The sequence below is a fragment of the Babylonia areolata genome, chromosome 28 (assembly GCF_041734735.1).
Source record: "Babylonia areolata isolate BAREFJ2019XMU chromosome 28, ASM4173473v1, whole genome shotgun sequence".
NCBI classification, from domain to species: domain Eukaryota; kingdom Metazoa; phylum Mollusca; class Gastropoda; order Neogastropoda; family Buccinidae; genus Babylonia; species Babylonia areolata.
The window spans coordinates 11,013,604-11,030,960 of NC_134903.1; the positions used below are offsets into that span (position 1 = coordinate 11,013,604).

At 40.6% G+C, this 17,357-nt stretch overlaps 1 protein-coding gene across 3 annotated transcripts; it reads right to left on the bottom strand.

Annotated features, from left to right (window-relative positions):
- Positions 1 to 664: 664 nt before the first annotated feature.
- On the bottom strand, positions 665 to 17,283 carry LOC143302050 (zinc finger MYND domain-containing protein 12-like). 3 transcript variants are annotated; one of them, XM_076616541.1, is made up of 8 exons: positions 17,156 to 17,283; positions 14,948 to 15,089; positions 9,570 to 9,741; positions 7,400 to 7,569; positions 6,147 to 6,269; positions 4,536 to 4,659; positions 2,314 to 2,459; positions 665 to 1,662 (listed from the first exon to the last, which is right to left on the bottom strand). In XM_076616541.1, the coding sequence occupies exons 2-8, from the start codon at positions 14,984 to 14,986 to the stop codon at positions 1,546 to 1,548; spliced, it is 891 nt and encodes a 296-aa protein (XP_076472656.1). In that variant the 5' UTR covers positions 14,987 to 15,089; positions 17,156 to 17,283; the 3' UTR covers positions 665 to 1,545. The 3 variants fall into 3 exon arrangements, with proteins under 3 accessions (XP_076472656.1, XP_076472655.1, XP_076472657.1); XM_076616540.1 differs by lacking the exon at positions 17,156 to 17,283 and having other exon boundaries at positions 14,948 to 15,550; XM_076616542.1 differs by lacking the exon at positions 17,156 to 17,283 and having other exon boundaries at positions 9,566 to 9,741; positions 14,948 to 15,550.
- Positions 17,284 to 17,357: the final 74 nt, after the last annotated feature.

Consider the following 17,357-nt stretch of genomic DNA (forward strand, 5'->3'; position numbering starts at 1 on the left):
ACATACAATGAGATATATGTTTAAACCTCTCACTCATCAAAAACATTAGTTTTAAAAAATCATCTTAATCATCTAAAACATAATTTAAAAAAAATCACTTCATGTGTAAAAACACTGGTGTTTTGTACATTCAATGTGACACCTTTACTACCAGTCTATCTTTTCTCTTTTTAACATGAACAGGAATAACACGTGAGCCAGGAAGGCTTTTCGTGTTAAAACGTTAATATGGACACACTATATGGTATCGTCTACCCTTCCCACCAACTCTTTGCTTCCCTTAATTGTAACGCTACCGTCCAATTTGGGGAACGTATGCAAAGTCATTTTCAATTTCCGTTTCAAGTAGGTGTCAAAGCAAGTGTGAGGACTGATCCGTGTATTCTACACCACATATACTATTACAAAAAAAAAAAAAAAGAAAAAAAAAGAGGAGCAAATGCAAAAGAAAAAAGAGAGGAGGAAATGCTTGACCAGCAACACATAAACCCAACATGCTGCTCAGACCTAAGATGCATAGAAAGCAAATGATTGAAAATAAAATAAAAACTTGTGTGCAACCCCCTCCCACCCCCCTTCCCCCTCAAGTGCATGCAAATGCGCGCGCACACACACACACACACAGACAGAAACATGGTAATGCATATATGTAACATTTCACACTCGCAGACTCCCAGCCCCAACCCTCAATCAACAAACGTACATTCCCATTAACAGGATCCAGATCGTGTGCGTCTCTCTTGATGTTTTTCTCTCTTGTGAAAAATGAGTGCAGACATAATGGTAGTGCCAAGCCCTTTTGCCCTATTACGATGCCCAGGCTCTGTCAGTAAATGCAGTATCTCTATCCTCTGGAAATGGATGTGCTAGAAACTTCATCTTTTCTATCGCCCTGTTTCTGGCTTTTTACACTTGAATTTCCTCTAGAAAGTCTGGAATATTTATTTGGACTTGATGATTAGACACTCACACTATGCTGCTTTCTTTCTTTGCGCACAGGACGTGTGAGCTGCCTGTTACCATTTACAGTTTAGTATAACAAATAATATATGTTTATTGTCAGGACAGCTTTTTTTAACTCCTCCCATGAAAAATCATGGAAAATTCCATTTCAGAGGTATATCCTAGGTTTCTGAGCATGCAAGTGACTGTACTTGTGCCTACTGTTTCACGTCCAAATGTTTCTTTTTACATGTTTTCTGGTTCTACAGGACCAGTATTTACAATCAATTTTTTTCAGCCCTAATTTGTCCCTGTGTGATCGCTGGGCTATAAGCAAAACAGATTAATGAATGAATAAATAAATAAGTAAATAAACGCTCCCTGATACAACCTGCATGGTTTTGGGCAGTTGGCAAATTATTTTTCACAATCTGGATTATTCTGCACCCCTATGAATATGATCAATAATATCTCTCAAACGTTCACAACAATCCTCCTCCTCCTCACGCCCACACAGTCCAACATAACTCTGTTACTGAGTGAAGAAGTAAGCTGAGGACACAGCCTCACACAGCACAGTAGTGCTGGCCTGTCCGGAGTCCCTCAAGCGCGGGTTTTGACGGTCTCGCAGATGCTGAGGAAGTGGATGGCTTGACGTGAGAGCTCGCTGTGAGGGTCTTGCCTCCCCAGCACCATGGCTTTCAACCCCAGGTCCTTGGCCTGACCACACACAACAAGGGCACTTTGACCCACCCAGAATTGTGGACCCACCCAGAATTGTGCCATGAAAAAATGTATCACTAGGGCAAACATTATTCCATCTTTACTGCTGAACTAGTTGCCATACTTAGGCCTTGAATCACATTTTAAATCTTCCTAAAAATGATATACAAATTCTCCTCTGTGAAGACTCGAAATCAGTGTTGCATGCTGTTAGATCTCTAAATCAAAAATTCTGCCTTGATATAATAACTGAAATAAAATATGTTGCACTCAGACTAGCTCTGCAACCAAGTGTTTACTGTTGTCAGCAGGGGTCTTTGTAAGGTAGTGTCTATAGTATGTTGAATCAGAACGGGAACTGCTGAGCATCACCATGAAATGAAGTGACTCAACAGCTGTGCAGGGTCTCCCCTGGTGTTTGAGGCTGGCCTCCTGACAACCTAACACGGACAGTTCCCTGTGGACTGCTGATGCTGGGACTGCGACAGGCAAACCTGGGGTATGGCTGTGGATGTATGGGGGACTTGGAATGAGCAGTGTGAGGGTAATGCCACTGAAAATGGTGCAGATGATTGGGCAGCAAAAAACAACAACAAAAAACAAAAAAACAACAACAAAAAACGTGTCCATAGAGCAAGGGGAGATCACCTCATTGAAGTTTTCCAGCATGAACTGGAGCATGCCCAGTGTCAGGCACACCAGCATCATCTCCCTTTTTGGGCAGCGGGTCTGCGCCTTCCGCAGCTCGTGGATGGTCGACAGGAACGTGAGACCCTCCAGTTTCTCCAGATTCTCTGCCCACAGCACACAGTACATAGTACTTCATCTCTGCCTCACAGCACAGGACAAAAGATACTTTATTGCCTCTGCCACACAGCACAAGATACTTTATTGCCTCTGCCACATAGCACAAGATACTTTATTGCCTCTGCCACACAGCACAAGATACTTTATAACCTCTGCCACATAGCACAAGATACTTTATAACCTCTGCCACATAGCACAAGATACTTTATAACCTCTGCCACATAGCACAAGATACTTTATAACCTCTGCCACATAGCACAAGATACTTTATTACCTCTGCCCTGTAGCACAAGATACTTTATTATTTCAGCCACACAGCACAAGATAGTTTACTATCTCAGCCACACAACACAAATAGTTTACTATCTCAGCCACACAGCACAAGCTACTTTACACAAGCTACTTTATCATCTCAGCCACACGGCACAAGTTACTTTACTATCTCAGCCACACAGCACAAGCTACTTTACTATCTCAGCTGTACAGCACACGCTACTTTATTATCTGAGCCACACAGCAAAAGCTACTTTACTACTTCAGCCACACAGCACAAGCTACTTTACTATTTCAGCTGTTCAGCACAAGCTACTTTATCATCTCAGCCACACAGGACAAGATACTTCACTGTCTCAGCCACACAGCACAAGCTACTTTATCATCTCAGCCACACAGGACAAGATACTTCACTGTCTCAGCCACACAGCACAAGCTACTTTATCATCTCAATAACACGGCACAAGATACACTATACTGTCTCAGTGCAAGTGTCCATGCATGCATGTGTATGAGTTTGAGTGAGTGTGTGTGTGTGTGTGTGTGTGTGTGTGTGTGTGTGTGTGTGTGTGTGTAACAGTTTGAGGAAAAGCTGAGAATCTTATTCTTCTAGTGGAGACAATAAAGTATTGCAAAGGTAACAGACAGAGGAAGAGCTGAGAATTCAATCCTTTTATTAGAGGCAGTAAGGTATTGTAAAGGTAAAAGTCTTAGGAAGAGCAGAGAGGTCTATTCTCTTATTGGAGGCAATAATGTATTGTGATGGTAACAGAGGAAGAGCAGAGAGGTCTATTCTCTTATTGGAGGCAATAATGTATTATAAAGGTAAAAGTCTTAGGTAGAGCGGAGAAGTCGATTCTCTTATTGGAGGCAATAATGTATTGTGAAGGTAACAGAGGAAGAGCAGAGAGATCTGTTCTCTTACTGAAGACAATAAGGTATTGTAAAGGTAAAAGTCTTAGAAAGAGCGGAGAGGTCTATTCTCTTATCGGAGGCAATAATGTATTGTGATGGTAACAGAGGAAGAGCAGAGAGGTCTATTCTCTTATTGGAGGCAATAATGTATTATAAAGGTAAAAGTCTTAGGAAGAGCGGAGAGGTCTATTCTCTTATTGGAGGCAATAATGTATTGTGAAGGTAACTGTGGAAGAGCAGAGAGATCTGTTCTCTTACTGGAGGCAATAATGTATTGTAAAGGTAAAAGTCTTAGGAAGAGCGGAGAGGTCTATTCTCTTATTGGAGGCAATAATGTATTGTGAAGGAAACAGAGTAAGAGCAGAGAGATCTGTTCTCTTACTGGAGACAATAAGGTATTGTAAAGGTAAAAGTCTTAGAAAGAGCGGAGAGGTCTATTCTCTTATCGGAGGCAATAATGTATTGTGATGGTAACAGAGGAAGAGCAGAGAGGTCTATTCTCTTATTGGAGGCAATAATGTATTATAAAAGTAAAAGTCTTAGGAAGAGCGGAGACGTCTATTCTCTTATTGGAGGCAATAATGTATTGTGATGGTAACAGAGGAAGAGCGGAGAAGTCGATTCTCTTATTGGAGGCAATAATGTATTGTGAAGGAAACAGAGGAAGAGCAGAGAGATCTGTTCTCTTACTGGAGACAATAGGGTATTGTAAAGGTAACGGTTTGAGGAAGAGCAAAGATATCTATTCATGTACTGGAGACAAATAAGGTATTGCAAAGGTAACAGTCAGATGAAGAGTGGAGAGATCTCTAGTCTCCTACCGGAGAAGATTACGTACTGTTTACTGAGAAGAGAAACTTTAAAAGTCCACCTACTCAGTCCCGGCACCACAGGCTCTGTGTCTATGACGACCCCTGGCCCCACACCCTGGGGCACTGGAGCTGGGCGGGTTTGATACATGAAGATGCGGTGCAGGTAAGCATGCCACATGTTTGTCACCTGCATACAAAGTTTCAGTTTCAGTTTCAGTTTCAAGGAGTGTGTCAGAATGTGCGAACAGATCCTGATACGCTATGCTACATCTGCTGAATAAAAAAAAAACACCCCAACATATATATATATATATATATATATATATATATATATATATATATATATAAAAGAGATGCCTGACTTTCGCATAAACCCCAACACACTGACCAGGCTTTGAGAGCCTGTCCTAGGTTTGTGTGAGACATTAAAATAAAAATGAAATAAAATAATAAAACAAACAAATAAGTAAATACATTAAAATATAGTCAATTTGTGTGCTTTTATGTGTAGTGTGGGGGCCTGGGGACATTCATTTGCTGGTTGAGAGCGCTGGGACTTCATGTCTCAAGGACTGCAAACGGTTGCATGTGCGTTGTAAATACAGTACGCCCAAGTGTGTGTCTGCGTGTCTGAGTGTGTGTGTGCATTTGCACGCTTGTGTCGGTGTGTGCGCCCATGTGTGGGTGTGTGCAGGTTCACTGAGCATGGCCCATTTTCGTTCTTGTTTTTATTTCAAGGTTTTGTCTTCTGAGTATCTTTCACCACACAAACAAAGAGACAAAAAAAATCATGAAGCCTGCAAGCAGCTGTGTGAACCTTGCACTGTGCTGTGAATAAGAAGAAGTAGAAGAAAAAGAACAAGAAGAAGAAATCAACTAACAACAACAACAAAAAATTATAGTGATATTAAATATGATATTGATAATAGAATTCATATAGCGCCATTCCATATAAAACATGCTCAACTATGCTGTAGAATGTAAACACTGATGCATAAACATGCATTTAAACTCAAAAACTTTTAATATGCATGACATACCCTGCACAGATATCCAACCAAACATTAATTTTTTGTTTACACACACACACACAAATGATACACAGTACAACACTCACCATACATGCGACCTACCACAGTACCTAAATGATGCACATATCATATCACAAATAATACTTAACACTAATATTAATAACTTTACTTTATCTGACCGCTTCTATTGAGGAGGTGTCGTGAGGAGATGAAGTTGGTGATCAGTGGCAAGACTGGAGGCCTGGATCAGCGTCATGCTCTGGGCGTGGAGAGAGTCTGAAACTCCATCAATCCACCACTGGTGTGGTCCTCCTCTGGCTTTGAAGCCTGAGAACTTTGTGCTGTAGGCTTGGAGGGCTGGCTGGTAAACTGGCATTCTTGACAGGCGACCAAACCACTTTTGGTGTTGGGGCACTATGTACTGTTATGCTCCCTAGGTATTTGAACTCTGTAGTTTGTTTCAGCAGCTGCCTGTTGATGGTGATATCAAACTTTTCAGGTGTGTGCCTTATTGACATGATCTTTGTCTTACCTGTACTTCATACCATAGTGTTCACAGCTGCTGTACAGATCTGCTTCCCTCTGGTGTCTGGACCTTTGCAGCTGACATCACGTCACACCAAGCTGAGGATGAACCGCTTACCTGTCGGTAAATGGAATCCGCCACAAGGCGTCTGCCTTGGCGGAAGAATATGTTAGCCATGTGAAAGTAGCCCCCGCTCGTCTCGATGTGGTCTGTCCCGTATGCTACCGTCGCCTGGTATATCTGTCATCAAAATTTGACCATGAGTGACTGTGAAAACCATTGAAATTGGTACTGTTAAGGACTGGGTAAGATCACATAACCGGTACTGCGATGACTGGATGAGATCACTATCACAAGCACCATCAACGATTGAATATAATCATAACTGTGTCTGCCCCAGCCCTGCCTGAACATAGCTTTCTGGGGTTGTTGTTTTTTTTTAAATCATGTCAGCAAACCTTCATATGGTTTAATGTACTGCTTGAAGGTTTTCATCAGTGATATGATCAATGTATCAGATGTTTATTGCCACAACACCTCATTTCCATGACTTGAATTCTTCTTTTGCTATCAACAATGAATGATTACATAAAAGAGCGAAATTCTGACTGAATTGTTGACACCTTCATCATCATGATCATCACCATACAGATATTGTTATAACTGTTGTTGTTTACATTTCACATTACTATTCTATTCTACAATTACTAGCCTTAAAACTTCCCTAAATAGCCCCGCCCCCACCCCCTCCACTCCTACTTCTTTTTTTCCAGTCAATATTGTCTCTATCGTTCTGTGTACATGAATCTGTTTTGTCCTTCATCCCTCAGAATCAAACTTATTCACGTGTGTGAATGACTGGTGTGAGTGCGCTTTAATTTGTCTCTGCACAAAATTCAGCGTAATCTAAGTATTTTCATTCTTTATTATCATTAACCTTTTCACCGCCAGTCAATTTAGAATAGCTGGGGATTCCCCCTGTGATGTATTGAAAGTATTGCCAATCCTACCACCGAACATTAAGAGCAGTAGGTTCATGGTTAACAGACCAATGAATGGTCACCTTTCAGTTACATGGGTTCTCTACCACAGCCTGTGCATAAATGTGAGCTTGGCGGTGAAAGGGTTAATATCATCTGTTTCTAACCCACACCAACAGTCACTGGCTCCGTGGAAAGAAGACTAAATACAATGGCACTGACCAACACACACGCACACAGCGACATAACAGCACTGACTCACAAACATACATTCACACACACACACACACACACACACACACACACACACAAACACACACTCACACACAGACACACACACTCACTCAGTCACTCACACACACACACACACACACATTCACACAAACATACGTCTTCAGCGAATTCTCTCAGGGCCTCAGCGTCTTTGCCTTTGGCGGCATACAGCTGTCCCTGGACCCGGTGCAGATTGCTCTTGATCGCTGCCGGAGCATCAGGGGTCTTCAGCAACATCCAGCTGGCCCGACCAAGGTAATCCTTTGCCTGAGACAGCTTGCCCCAAACTGCGCACAACAACGCAGCACATCAAGCAGCACACTGGACCTTAGGAAGATCTCCTAACGTCAGTTAAAGAAAAGAAAGCTATGCTGGTATGGCCTCGAAACAAGATCCAATGGCCTTGCTAAAATGATCCAGGGAACTGTTGAAGGAGGGTAACAGAGGAGAAAACAGGATAAGCATCTGTAGAGAGCAAGGGTTTGGCACACAATCGACAGACCTGGAGGAATCTGGTGAACAATTCTTCTGTGTGATGCACCAGTGAGTTTACATAGTTGATGGAGGAGGAGAAAAAGAAGAAGAAGAAGAAGAAGCACAGAACAATTAACCAATCAAAATTAAAACTGTCTGTAAGCTTTACAAAAGTGAACTGACTATAGTCTATAGTGTACAAGTGAAGTTAAAGAGGGGACACAAAAGATGAAAGAGACACAGATAATTTTTTGAGACATACAAGAAATCCAGAGTTAGCCTAATGGAAACTGGACCTAAAAAAATTCACTAGGCCCACATCATATGGTGGTTAAGACGGGACAAAACTGGTTAGAACTGGCAGAACTGGTCAGGCTTATTCAATGTTCACCAGTGATCAAGGTTCGAGACCCCGTTTGGGGATGGTGTTGTGTTCTTGGGAAAGACACTTCACTCAGATTTTTCTTACTCAATCCAGGTGTGAATGGATACCTGACTTCAGCTGGGGAACGTTAAAACAGCAGGAGAAGAGGATTGGGCCCTACTTTCCCATGCCAAGCCCTCAATATAGTAGAAATGAATGCACTGCTTTATTTTCTCTGCCACACAGATACTTTATTATCTCTGACACACAACATGAGATACTTTATCATCTCTGACACACAGCACAAGATACTTATTATCTCTGACACACAACATGAAATACTTTACTATCTCTGACACACAACATGAGATACTTTATCATCTCTGACACACAGCATGAGATACTTATTATCTCTGACACACAACATGAGATACTTTATCATCTCTGACACACAGCACAAGATACTTATTATCTCTGACACACAGCATGAGATACTTACTATCTCTGACACACAACATGAGATACTTTATTATCTCTGACACACAACATGAGATACTTTATCATCTCTGACACACAGCATGAGATACTTATTATCTCTGACACACAACATGAGATACTTTATCATCTCTGACACACAACATGAGATACTTTAGCATCTCTGACACACAACATGAGATACTTATTATCTCTGACACACAACATGAGATACTTATTATCTCTGACACACAACACAAGATACTTTATCATCTCTGACAAACAGCACATCTTTCTTATCTTCTCATTATCTCTGCCACATAGGATAAGGTACTTTATTATCTCTGAAACACAGCATGAAATACTTGATTATCTCTGACACACAGCATACAATACTCTATTATCTCAGCTACACAGCACAAGAAACCAGATGCTTTATCATCTCTGCCACATCGCACAAGATACTTCAGTATCTCTGCTGAGAGTCAGGGCCATACAACATCAAGGTAGGCAGACAGACAGGCAGACAGACAGACAGTCACACATACAGACAGATCGATGAAAGCCTCAGCCATCAGGAGGTCACAAGGCAGGAAGTGCAGACAGACAGGCACACACACACACACAGAGACACAGTCACACAGACAGACAGAGTTATACACGCAGTTACACACAAAGACAGGCACAATCACATGGACAGACACAGACACAGTCACACAAACACACATCAGACACAGCCACACACAGAGACAGACACAATCACACAGACACAGACCCACACAGACAGACAGACAGAAAGACAGACACAGTCGCACACACATACAGGCACAGTTAGACAGACCCACACAGACACACACACTGACACAGACAGACAGACAGACTGACACAGACACACACTCACACAGAGTCACACACACACACACACACACACACAGTCACACAGACAGACCCACACAGACACAGACACAAACCGACCGACGCTGGCCTTGGCCAGGAGGAGGAGGCAGGGCATGAGTTCAAGGGAGTCTGGGCCGTAGAGCATGATGGAGAAGTTGAGGCTCTGCAGGGCTGCAGGCAGGGCCAGGGCCGGCTGGTCATGGTACAAGTATGTCAGCCCCGTCTCCTGGGTCAGCTTGATCAGCTGCTTCTGTAGCAGCAGGCAGCAGTCACCACCACATGGGGAACATTATGTATACTATATATATGTGTGTGTGTGTGTGTGTGTGTGTGTGTGTGTGTGTGTGTGTGTGTGTGTAGCCAAGCGCTCAGCTGGCTACGATGAGTGCTTCACACACAAGCCTAATAGCAGATGCCTTTTCGCAGCCAACCTGCTGGTCTTCAATGACTCACACATAATGTGTGACACCATTCCAATTGTAAATGAAAGCCCATTCTAAACAAATGCTCCAAACATTTATTAAACTAAATCTATGAATCATTCACTGCCAGATTATGTCTGTTGTGCTTATATACACACACACTTAAATCAGTTAAAAGCATATTTGATTTTAGTTTAATCGTTCGTCAGTGTAAAGATTACAACTGATGCTAAGGTTACGTCATATTCTTCCATCGTCACATATAATGCTGCAATCTTCAAGTCTATATCGATAATGTGATCGCTTGTTGGAGACTAAAACCACACTATTATAGTGTTTAGATGAGAATAGACAGGCACTTAGAAGATACAAAGCCGATTTTCATTGTCAACACTTAACGCCAATCACTTCACAGCCAGTAGGCTTGGGCCGAGTTGAAATGTGTGTTTGTGACACACATTATTCTAATAAATATCTCTTTCACTGGATCAGTAAACTACAAGTATCATATACTGGCAGAATTGTCACAATTCCATCTTTAAATTTATACCATCTGTGCTTGTCTATGTTAAACTGATCAAACGTGGTTTGTAATTTTCAGCAATGAACTTGCTAAAACTGACCAGTTCAAGGTGACTTAAATTAAGATTGTAAATTCATCTGAAATAATCAACACTTTATACACATAAGAAAAGAAAAGTGGTGTTGATTGAGCTTTTTGTTTTGCAACCAATCTGATGCAAATCGGTTCAGGAATCATTTAGAAATCTATCATGAAACACCTGACAACAAACACAGATTATTCATATATTCTGCCCAACAGACATGATTTGCTTGCAGTCATTCAGCATGATCCTTGCAGCTTGTGTGACTTGCATAACTAGGCGAAGCATGTGAACACTGGTCACTTTTCGCCTGAGCCTCCTTGTGGTGATAGCCAGCTAGCTGACCACTAACCCTGTGTGTGTCAGTGTGTGTGTTGGCCCAAAGGTCAGTGTCTCACCACATCACTGCACTGTCTTCTTATTTTCTTTCTTATCTTCTCTTCATCTTTACTTATAACAATTGTAAAATAAAACAATAGAAAACCCTTTTCGTGACTGACCTCTATATGCACCTGGCCTGTGCGAGGAGATTTCTATCTTTTCACTTTTTTTTATCCTGTCTAATTGGAGTAATTCTTTTGTAGCCCCTTTTATATACCACCCAGTCATGGTTCATGACACAACTGGTGTCGCTAACAGGATATTGATCCACAACAGGATTCTGATCCATGACAGGATATATATTGATCAAGGCCAGATCCAAAATTATTCATCCAAGAATACTCATATTCTTTTAAATTGTTTTAATTCTTTAAATATTTTATCCAAATTAAAATCACAGCATAAATAAACCATCCCTACCACTCAGTTCACTCCATTACATTTAGCGCTTGCAAGCAAGGATGTTTTCATTCTTTAAATCTCTTATGAAAATTAAAGCCTGTTTAAACTCTGTTTATTACATACATATTTTCAAAAAATATTTTTTTGAACTACAGGCAACAGCCACCACATGGGGAACATTATATATATATATATATGTGTGTGTGTGTGTGTGTGTGTGTGTTCGCGCGTGCGTGTGTGTGTGTGTGTTTCAACTTGTTTTATTCAATACAAACACATAGGAAGCAACCACATTCAACTGCCTGGTTTTTTATATTAACAAAAAGAGAGAAGAAATTACACATAGGGGTGGGGGAAAAAAGTGGGGGGGTGGGGTGGGGGGTGTTGGGTGGCTGCAAATACATTCATGTATGCATGGGAAAAAGAGGGGAAGAAGTATTGGTAATCGATGCATTCACATACGAGTGGGATTTAATTACCATACTCTATAATGGTGTACAGACTGCAGAATGACAACACACTGTTTCCAATGGGGCTTACACTAACAGGACTTCAAGACATTTTGATTTTGTAACATATTAATGATAGACACATTTCATTTTTCACATTTTGAGTCAATAAATTCAAAATATTGGGACAAAAAATAAATCTTTTGTTTAACACATTATGTATAAATCAATCAGTTTCACTTTCAGTTTCTTGAGGAGGCATGACTGCATTTGGACAAAATCCATATATGATACACTACATCTGTTAGGCAGATGCCTGACCAGCAGCATAACCCAACTGCTGGACCTCGGTTTATCATCTCTTCCGAATGACTTAATGCTCAGTTTGATTTTCCAGTCAGTCAAACTTTGGAGAAAGGGCAAGAGCGGGATTCAAACCCACAACCTCACAAACTGTCAACTATATTGGCAGCTGAGCATCTGAACCTTCAACCACCTTCCTCCTTATAAATTACCGGTAATCAATGAATAGCTAGGTAAGTAACAGGTAGGTCTGTACTGTTTCAGCTGTGCCTAGCAGTCACAATGTTGGGAACATTCATGATAAATCAATCAATAAAGAGCAAAGTAAATAATAGGTCTGTCCTGTTTCAGCTACTTCAGCAGAAATCACAATGTTGGGAATAAATGGCAAATCAGAATAGATAGCAAATAAAGTAAATAACAGGTCGGTCTGACCTGTCTCCTGTCAGCAGCTCCTGGAGTAGTCACATCAGGGGGGGCATTCAGTATAAATTAATCAATAAATAGCTAAGTAAATAAGTGGGTCTGTGCTGTTTCAGCTGCTTCTGTAGCAACTGTGTTGGGAAACTGATAATAAATTAATCAATAAAAAGCAAATAAAGTAAATATCAAGTAGGTTGGCCTGTCTCCTTTGGCAGCGCTTTCTGTAGGAGTCACAACATGTGGAAATTCATCAAAAAATTAATCAGTACAAAGCTAAGTAAATATCAGGTAGGTCTGTCTGTTTCAGCTGCACCTACTGGTCACAATGTTGGGAATATTCATGATATACCAACCAATAAATAGCTAAGTAAATAACAGGTGAGTCTGTTCAGTTTCCGCTGCTTCTGTAGCAGTCACAGTGTTGGGAAATGATTTATAATTTATCATATAATCGATAAATAACAAATTAAGAAAACAACATGTAGCTCTGGGTTGTCTCCTCTGTCAGCTGTTTTTGTAGCAGTCACAACATGGGGAAATTAATCATAAATCAATCAATACATAGCTAAGTAAAAAACGGGTATGGGTTTTTCTGTTTCAACCGCTTCTTTAGCGTTGGGAAATTAATTATAAATCAATCAATAAACAGCAAATAAAGTAAACAACAGGTTGCTGTGACCTGCCTCCTGTGTCAGCTGTTTCTGTAGCAGTCACAACATGGGTGGCATTCATTCTCAATTAATCAATAAACAGCCAAGTAAATAACAGGGAGGTCTGGCCTGTCTCCTCTGTCAGCTGTACCAGCTGCTTCTGTTGCAGTCACAACATATGGGGAAAATAAATATTGATCAACAAATAAAGCAATGAATCAAATTCAATTAAAAAAAAAAAAAAAAAAAAAAGGTGGGGGGTGGGGGGGGGGGGGAGGGGGTCCCATATATGTTGGGGGAGTGACATCATGTTCACTATGTCTAGAGGTTCAGTTTAGGAGGGTCGGACCCAACCCTCTCAGCTCCTTCTTCCACTTTTTAACATTCCCCTACCAAAGTTGAGTACCATTCACACCAGGTTTAAAGGTTATAGTTAAAGATGCCAGCCATGGTTAATGTACTAATTTTATTGGCGTGACATATGTTATGTGCATGCATATGTTGTATGTGTGTGTGTGAGTGTGTGTGTGAATGAGTGTGTGTGTGTGTGTGTGTGTGTGTGTGCATTTTACTTATATATACGATTTATTCCCTTGATGTTTTTATTAATGTATTGTTGTACAATACCTTATGGTCTTAACGTGTGTGTGTGCGTGCGTGTGTGTGTGTGTGTGTGTGTGGGGGGGGGGGGGGGTAAGGGGGGGGGTGCGGGGGGGGATGCGTGCGTGCGTGTGCGCATGTCAGTTTTAGTAATCTATACCCTTTTTATGTTGGATGTTTTCATTTGTAAATAGTGTTGTGCAGTACCCTATTGTCTTAACATGAGTGTGTGTGTGTGAGGGGGGGGGGGGGGGTGTTTAGTATATCGTCAGCTATTGGGAATTCTTATTTCACTAGTTTTTAATCTCTTCTTATGTTGCGCATGATGATTTTATGCCAGTGTTTACAACGAGCCTGTGATTGCACAACTTAATTTCCATGTGGATTAATAAAGTGTTTTTGATTTGATTTGATTTGATTTGATTGATCATCTTTTATAGCCACACTGATAGGGGCAGTGGAATTCATATCCAGTGTCTAGAGCTCAGCTTAAGAAGGCAAGACCCAATCCTCACCTTCCGCTGTTTTAACCTTCCCCAACCAAAGTCAGGTACCCATTCACGCCTGCATGGAGTAAGAAAAATTGGAGTACACTGCCTTGCCCAAGGACACTAACACGAAGCCAAAATGGGGCCTTGAACACTGATTACTGATAAACACTGGATCAGAAGTCCATGCACTGCCTTATCAATTATGCCAAATGAAATATATATATAATAAATGAAATAAAGAAATATATGATATCAATATAAAAATTAAAAAAAAATGAAAGGAAGGTCAAGTCCATCTTGTGTGTAAACTGGACCGCCCTGGTCTAGCTGTCACAATATCAGAACAGTAAATCAACATAAATAAAAAAAATAAAAAAAATAGAGCAGTCAATGATTATATATAATAAACAACAAAAAGTTTTGAATTAATGGTTAAAAATAAACAACAGGTATGAGGTATGTCTGGCCCCATCTCCTGTATCAGCTGGATCACCTTCACACACACACACACCACATGCACAAATGTAAGACAATACAAACCTTAGAGCCAAGTAGAGATACAAAACATTTGCCTTTGGCTTGCTAATTCAATTGACTAAATACAATATGCAAACTTTTATTGTTGCTACAAATGAAATGGGCTTACTTACTGCTACAGTTGTTAATGTTACACACACACACACACACACACACACACACACTGGTAGAAGAAAGTATAAGCTATACGTACCTTTTCCTCAGCGATATCAGCATCTCTTTTCTCACGCATGTGTTTGTTAATAATGATGGGCTGAGGCTTGCGGAGAAGTTTGAGTTTGTCACAGATCTTCTCATGAATAGCTTCCCAGTCTGTGTGCTGATGTTCTTTACAGCTGAGAAGAACATTGAATATGTAGAAAAGGACAGGAGATCTCTAGCTCTGTGTGTGTGTGTGAACACTAAAAGAGCTTCATTTAGTCCTGCTGAGCAAAATTTACTGAAACCTCTGGGAACAAAAGCTATTACTCCCAGCAGTGTTTTTAAGTATTCCTCTAGAAAAAGAAATGTATGCATTCTTACTGTCACAATGCTAAGCTTGATGGTGAACTTAACTTACAAGTTACACATTAATTTCACTGAAAAAAGTGCATTTAGGTTTTAATGTTTAGATCTAAATTCTGATCATTTTCAAATTATGACCCAAGTTAAGTTTCAGAGAGAGAGAGAGAGAGAGAGAGAGAGACAGAGAGAAAGACTAAAGAGAGACAGAGACAGAGAGAAACTGAATGAGACATGGATTATTTTAGGTTTTAATGTTTAGATCTAAATTCTGATCATTTTCAAATTATGACCCAAGTTAAGTTTCAGAGAGAGAGAGAGAGAGAGAGAGAGAGACAGTGATAAAGAGAGACAGACAGAGAGAAAGAGAGAGACAGAGAGAGAGAGAGACAGAAACAGAATGAGACATGGATTATTTTATAGGTTCAAATTTCAGGGTTCAGGGTACCGCTAATCATATGTTAAGCAAACAATATTTTGTCGCTCTTTCAAGTCCAGTCCTCGAAAAAAGTGTGTATGTGTAACAAAGAGAGAAATTTTTCTACAATGTTTTAAATGCCACTGTCACGAGTCAATGATATTTTCTCCAAACTTACCAGTAATATGTAACATCGCATTGAGTGCAATGGTAATACGCAATTTTGTGACAAAGTTCACAAAAGTATTTAACTCCTTTCGGAAAGGCCAATGGATTTAGTGTCATGTTTCCAGTCCGTCTATTGACAGATCTAGCAATCGAACTTTCTTCTGATCAGCACGATTGTTGACTTCGTCTTAACGTGTCTGTCGAATCGGTCCAAGTTAACGATGCGGTCATCAGTGCGCATGCGCATAGAGTAAGGGTGACCACTGAGAGTCACCCCCTTTCACTTGCACTGACCAACAGACATAAACACACACATCATACACACACACAATTTATATACACACAAATACATAGGTACACACATACGCACGCACACACACACCATCGAGTACGTCCACACACACACACTTCACAAAAAAAAAACACTGAACCGTGAAACAAAAACAACTGAAACAAAACAAAAACAAACAAAAAACAAACACCACCACCAACAACAACAAAAAAACAAACAAACCCACAAACAAACAATGAGCGAACTACAAAGTCTCCAACTGACTGAAAAAAAAACAACATGGAAAAATACCACAGGCTTAGTACGGTGACACCATCTGTACCGGGACTTTTAGTTAAACTTTTACTATTTTTCATATTTCAAAAAAGAACTTGTGTGATGCTTCTTCTAACATTATCTTCGCCTTCAGTGTGTGTGTGTGTGTGTGTGTGTGTGTGTGTGTGTACGCGGGGCGACGCATGCCGGCAGTGCGCTGGCGCTATTTGCACACCGAGTCAGCTGCATGTGAACGTCATGCATGTTATTGTCAGTGTGGGTGTGTGCACAAACTCGCTAGATAGTGAACGTCACCCATGCATGTTTATTCTGAATCCATTTATGTCCTGTTTTGTGTCCTTTAATTTTATTGTATCTTAATTAATTAATTTATTTTTCTATCGATCTATTTATTTATTTATTCATTTATTTATGTTTACTCATTTATTTGTTTATTTATCTATTCATTTCTATCACTTTGGTTCATCAGTGTTTTATTTTAACCAAGGTACTCGGGTATGACCACTGAGTGTAAATCAGGCGTTTATATCTAAAGCCCATCGCACGGCACACGGGGCGTCAAGCATCAAGTTTCACGCGACACTCAAGTATGGTGTAGCGCCAGCGAATATGGATAAGTGTGCACACTTTGACATCTCCTTAACACTGAAACTGAAATTGAAACACCACACACACACACACACACACACACACAAGCCGGCACTGACGCACACACACACACACTCTCTTCAGCTCTCCCTTCTCACATTCACAGACAGATGAATGAATAAAAACGTCCGTGCACACATTAACCTATAATATTAATAATCTCCACGAGACCGGTGTGATAGGAACACAAACAAGATATTGCAAAACAAAAGGGGGCCCGTTTTTGGACTTCGTAACACAGCGGGATATGTCGCCCGGCTGGTTTCAACCTGACTCAACCGGCGCCAAGGACAACTTACT